This window comes from Pterocles gutturalis, unplaced genomic scaffold (assembly GCF_000699245.1).
Source record: "Pterocles gutturalis isolate BGI_N339 unplaced genomic scaffold, ASM69924v1 scaffold20122, whole genome shotgun sequence".
Taxonomy (NCBI): domain Eukaryota; kingdom Metazoa; phylum Chordata; class Aves; order Pterocliformes; family Pteroclidae; genus Pterocles; species Pterocles gutturalis.
Genome location: NW_010113257.1, coordinates 1 through 4671, shown reverse-complemented (window position 1 = coordinate 4671; position 4671 = coordinate 1). Strand labels below are relative to the sequence as shown.

Here is a 4671-nt window from a genome sequence, read left to right as displayed (position 1 = left end):
CATCTTCAGTGTGGAAAGAACCGGAATTTCACCCCCCCGCCCCAGCCACTGCAGTGCATGGAGTTTGATAAGGAGGTTACTGTGTCCTGCTCAGCCACTGGCCGGGAAAAACCCACCATCCAGTGGACAAAGACAGGTAAGGGGGACTTGGATGCCATACGTCTGTTTCTGACCTGGGGCCCCCAGGAACTCTGCATGGGCCCACACCCGACATGGGGGAATCAGCCGCCGCGTGGCACGGTGCTTCGCGTGTGACGGCTGCATCCCTTCTTCTCACCTCCTGCAGATGGGAGCAGCCTGCCATCCCACGTCAGCCACAATGCCGGCATCTTGTCCTTCCACAAGGTGAGCAGGAGCGACTCAGGAAACTACACGTGCATCGCCTCCAACCGCCCCCAGGGCGAGATCCGTGCCACCGTGCAGCTCGTGGTAGCAGGTGAGGGCTCTCTGGCACGCCGGCGGGTTTCCTGCTGTGCTGGCCTTGCAGTGGGTTTGCCTGGGGGGGGCACCCAGCTGGCATGACCCGGCGGAGAGACCCTGAGCTCTGCCCTGTGGCACTTGAGTGTCTGGTTTGTCAGTGCTTTGCATGCAGCCCGAGAGAGCATGTGCCACTGTGCCAGTGCTGGCCTTGCTCCCTTGTGGGAGCTCAGCACCGTTCTCAGGAACTGCCAATGTTTGTGTCGGCCTCTCTGCCTTCAGTTTACGTCACCTTCAAGCTAGAGCCAGAGCCAACGACGGTGTACCAGGGCCACACAGCCATGTTCCAGTGCCAGGCAGAGGGAGACCCTGTGCCTCACATCCAGTGGAAAGGGAAGGACAAGATTTTGGATCCTGGCAAGCTCCTGCCCAGGTACACAGCCTCCATTCCAAACTGAAATGCGGCACAGCATGGTGCTCTCCATGCCTACCCACTGTGTTGGGTGCCGATGGCGCAGTCTCGGGTTCCCAGCTTGGGGGGCACACAGTCAGTTGTCTCTGTGTCCCAGGGCCTGGGCTCTCCTGGCCCCAGGGCTACCCCTTCTGCCACAGCCTAACATGCTGCAGCTGTGCTGCAGCCTATTTGTTCCTGAGTGTTGCACACGCTAAGATTCAAGATGATTGCACTGGGGACGTGGGGCTGAGGCTGAGGCATGTTGGAGAGATGGAGCTGCAGGTTCCCTGAGCCTGCCTCTGCCCTCCGGTGCTTGCAAAGGGCTCTGTGTGCTTGGCAGGATTCAGATCATGCCCAATGGCTCCCTGGTGATTTACGATGTCACCACCGAGGACTCTGGAAAATACACCTGTATTGCCGGCAACAGCTGCAACATCAAACACCGGGAGGCCTTCCTATATGTTGTAGGTAAGGGAGGTGCCCAATGTCAGGACATGGCCTCCTGGCATCTCCCCGGGCTCTGTGCCTTCCTTCTGGCCCCACTGGTGGGTGCTGCCCTGACGTCAGGTCACGCCTGCTAGGGAGTCACGGCTGCGTCCATGCCTCCTGGGATGCAGTGTGGTGTGCTGTGCCCAGTGCTCCACGCGTGGATGAGAAGGCAGCCACAGCAGCGGGGAGGGTTTTTCTCATTCCTCCAGCATGTTCCTGAGCGGGATTTGGGAAATCCCTCCTCACCCTGATGGGTTTGGTGCTGTCTGCCCCACAGACAAGCCAGCAACGGAAGAGAATGAGGGACCTGGCAGCCACACACCCTATAAGATGATCCAGACCATCGGGCTTTCGGTGGGGGCGGCCGTTGCCTACATTATTATCGTGCTGGGGCTGATGTTCTACTGTAAGAAGCGGAGAAAAGCCAAGAGGCTGAAGAAGCACCCGGAGGGCGAGGAGCCTGAAATGGAGTGTCTGAATGGTGAGGCCAGCACCCTGGGGGGTGGGGGCTTCACTTGCTGGCTCCTTACTCCTGGGCTGGAGGGGCTGAGGGGCAGGGAGCTCCCAGGAAACAGGGAGCTCCTTACCCTTGGGGTCTCTTGCTCTTGTCTATGGTTGGTGGCAGAGACCTGCTGCCAGGTGAGAAATAGGGAAGTCAGTGTGAAGCCTGCATCGTAGCCCCGCATTGTGGGCATGTCTGTCTGCTGAGTTATGTGTTGCTCCTTCTTTCCAGGACCTGTACGTGACACCACAGACACTCTTTGCCAAGGGGAGGGGAATATCACTATTGCGATATAATGAAATCGTAGTACTCTGCCAGCCTATTCAAATCACAGTGCAGCAGCTCCTGACTTTTCCCAGAACAGCCCTGAACTCTGCTGTGAACTCACTCTGTTATCTCTGAAACCCATATAAGCTTTGAGCATCTACAGCATCCTCCATCAGGGACTTCAGGACAGGTTCTCTAAAAACTCTTTCCTCTTTGCTTTTCAAGCTTGTCACCTATCAGCTCTGCTCTGTGCTGCTACACACAGCTCTTCAGTATGTCTGATCGTTCCTGCAAGTGCCTGTTCTGGTTGCACCGTCTCCTTTCTGAGATGGGGAGCCCCAGACAGGACTCGGTGCATCCAGCTTTGCTGAATGACACAGCTGTGCTGTGTCCTCTTCCCAGCTGTGCCACTGGCTCCAGTTCTCTGTCCCACAGAGCTTGCTCTGGAAAGAGAGCAGGCAGCTCAGGGCTGAGCCCACCGCTGCGGGTGGGACATCAAGGTTGCTTTACCCAGGCCTCATGTTGTATCTCTGGCTGAACCTCCCAGTGCTCACTGTGCCTCTGCAGCTGGCCACAGCTGGCCACAGCTGGCCTGGACCTTTGCTGCTAGCTACGTTGGCGGCTTTGGCAAACAGCTGCCAGCAGCGTCACTTCCATGTTGGCAGCACGTTGTATTATCCTGATTCCTACCTTCTGTGTGTCCATTGGAGGATGTCCCCTCCTGTCCTGTGGCAGCTGAGCTGCTTTTTAACAGCTGTTTCCATGAGACCTTGCAAATAGACTAAGCTGGGTCCCCATTCTGCATGAGCTATGTGAGTCCTTCAGTGAACCCAAGAGATCTCTTTGGGCATCATTTTCGTCTCCAAAAGCTGTTTCAGCTTTCTCCTGACATCATGGTTGTCTTTGCATCACTGGTACCAGAAGGGCTTGTAAGTGATGGGGTGCAGTTGATTTGCTGCACTTATAATTCCCAGGATCTCCCCCACACCACTGCCCAGGCAGACATCATGCTTCCTCCTCCCAGTTCTCCAGCACACAGCCACGTGGGGGTTGCTGTGAGGTCCTGGCAGAACATCACTGCTGGGTTTGTCTCCTGTTTTTCCTCTTGTACTGGTACTTTGAACAGAGCCAAACCTCGAGAAGTCTGGCTGTGGGGAACCTCCTGGGAGCAGGGAGTATCTCGGCAGCTTAGTGTTCTGCTGCTGTCACCACCATCAGCTCTTGCTGTGAAAGGATTTGTTTTAATCTTTTTGGAGGTAGTCTCAGATTTTTATTTTGGCCTATCTTTATTATATTTTTTTTCTTCTTACTCTGCCAGAGTTTGCCTCTTCTTATCCCCTTCATTTGGAACCAGGGTAGCTGTCAGCGAGATGCATCCTCACTGCTACAAGCAGACACAGCTGCCCAGATGTCTACATTCCTTTTTGGTACTTCTGTAGCCCCTCCAGAGAAGTGGTTTGTGTTTGCTGTCACCCCCTTCACTGTGTCTTCAAAGATTTGCCTCTTTTCATCCTTTTGATGTGATCCCTCTTTAGCTGGGTGACCTGAAGTATCTCAGCTCCTACCTCAAGTCAAGTACTCCCTGCCTGACCACCTGCAGACTTTTCCCGTGCCCTCAGGATCCAGACAGATTTGACCTTCCTATGGATTTGCAGTGGATCTTTCCTGTGGATTTCCTGGGGATCAATACAGCCCTAACAAGTTAGTCACCTTCCAGGGTCACGTCCTTGGCATGCCACGTCCTCTGTAATGACGGTGCTTGCTCTCAGCGTCCCTCTGTCTGACCTGCTTTTTTTTTTAATTTCTCCAGGGCAATATGGCTGTGTCTCTTTCTCCAGGAGATTCTTGGGTGTTGCAGGGAGGTGGGCAAAGCAGACAGCTCCTCTACACTTCATTCCCTTCTGAACTGCTGAATACATCAGTTAAACTTCCTGGTCATTTTTGTGGTCCCTTTGTTGTTGGCTGTCTTGTCAAAGCTCTGGGAAACATGGGGATGTCTGTTCTCAAAAGTGTCGTGTCGTGTTGTTGCTGCCCGCTGGTGCTGTCAGCGGCAGCATACTCATTCTGCAGCCTTCAGTATTTTCTTGGCATGTTTGCAGCAGTTGTCTGGTGTTATCCTCTTGGCTTCAAGCTCGTAGTCTTGAGAAACTGTATCATGAGCGCAGACAGCACAGGGTCCAACCGTCTTGCTAATAATTAGCAGAAAACCAGGGAGAGTGTAAGTAGCATTTAGCTTTGATGTATAGGGTAGACGGTGGGTTTTTTACTATGCAAATGTTACTCCAGCATGTGAGAGAGGACAACTGTCAGTAGCCTTGGCACTTAAGTCAGATTATCTCAGTCTCCACAGCTGCAAGCCCACCTGTAACAAAGCCACAGTCCCTTGTCACCGTGGCCAGACCTTCCCAGGATGTGCTGGTGCACTGCTACACCTACATTGGAAGCAGACGTGTACACACGCTGCCATACAATACCCCTTGACGGAAATGATGGGCAGTGGGATTCCTGTTGCGGTTACCTGTGATGGGTTTGCCCTTGGCTG

General features: G+C 54.1%; 1 protein-coding gene across 1 annotated transcript in view; it reads left to right on the top strand.

The window, feature by feature from the left end:
* Positions 1-2098, top strand: part of PTK7 (protein tyrosine kinase 7) — a gene marked incomplete at both ends in the record, with an annotated part of 4972 nt that extends 2874 nt beyond the window's left edge. The window contains 6 exons of the mRNA XM_010074431.1: positions 10-136; positions 287-436; positions 700-850; positions 1212-1339; positions 1638-1862; positions 2094-2098. Coding sequence (XP_010072733.1) covers positions 10-136; positions 287-436; positions 700-850; positions 1212-1339; positions 1638-1862; positions 2094-2098 — 786 coding nt within the window. The remainder of the gene's footprint in view (positions 1-9; positions 137-286; positions 437-699; positions 851-1211; positions 1340-1637; positions 1863-2093) is intronic.
* Positions 2099-4671: the final 2573 nt, after the last annotated feature.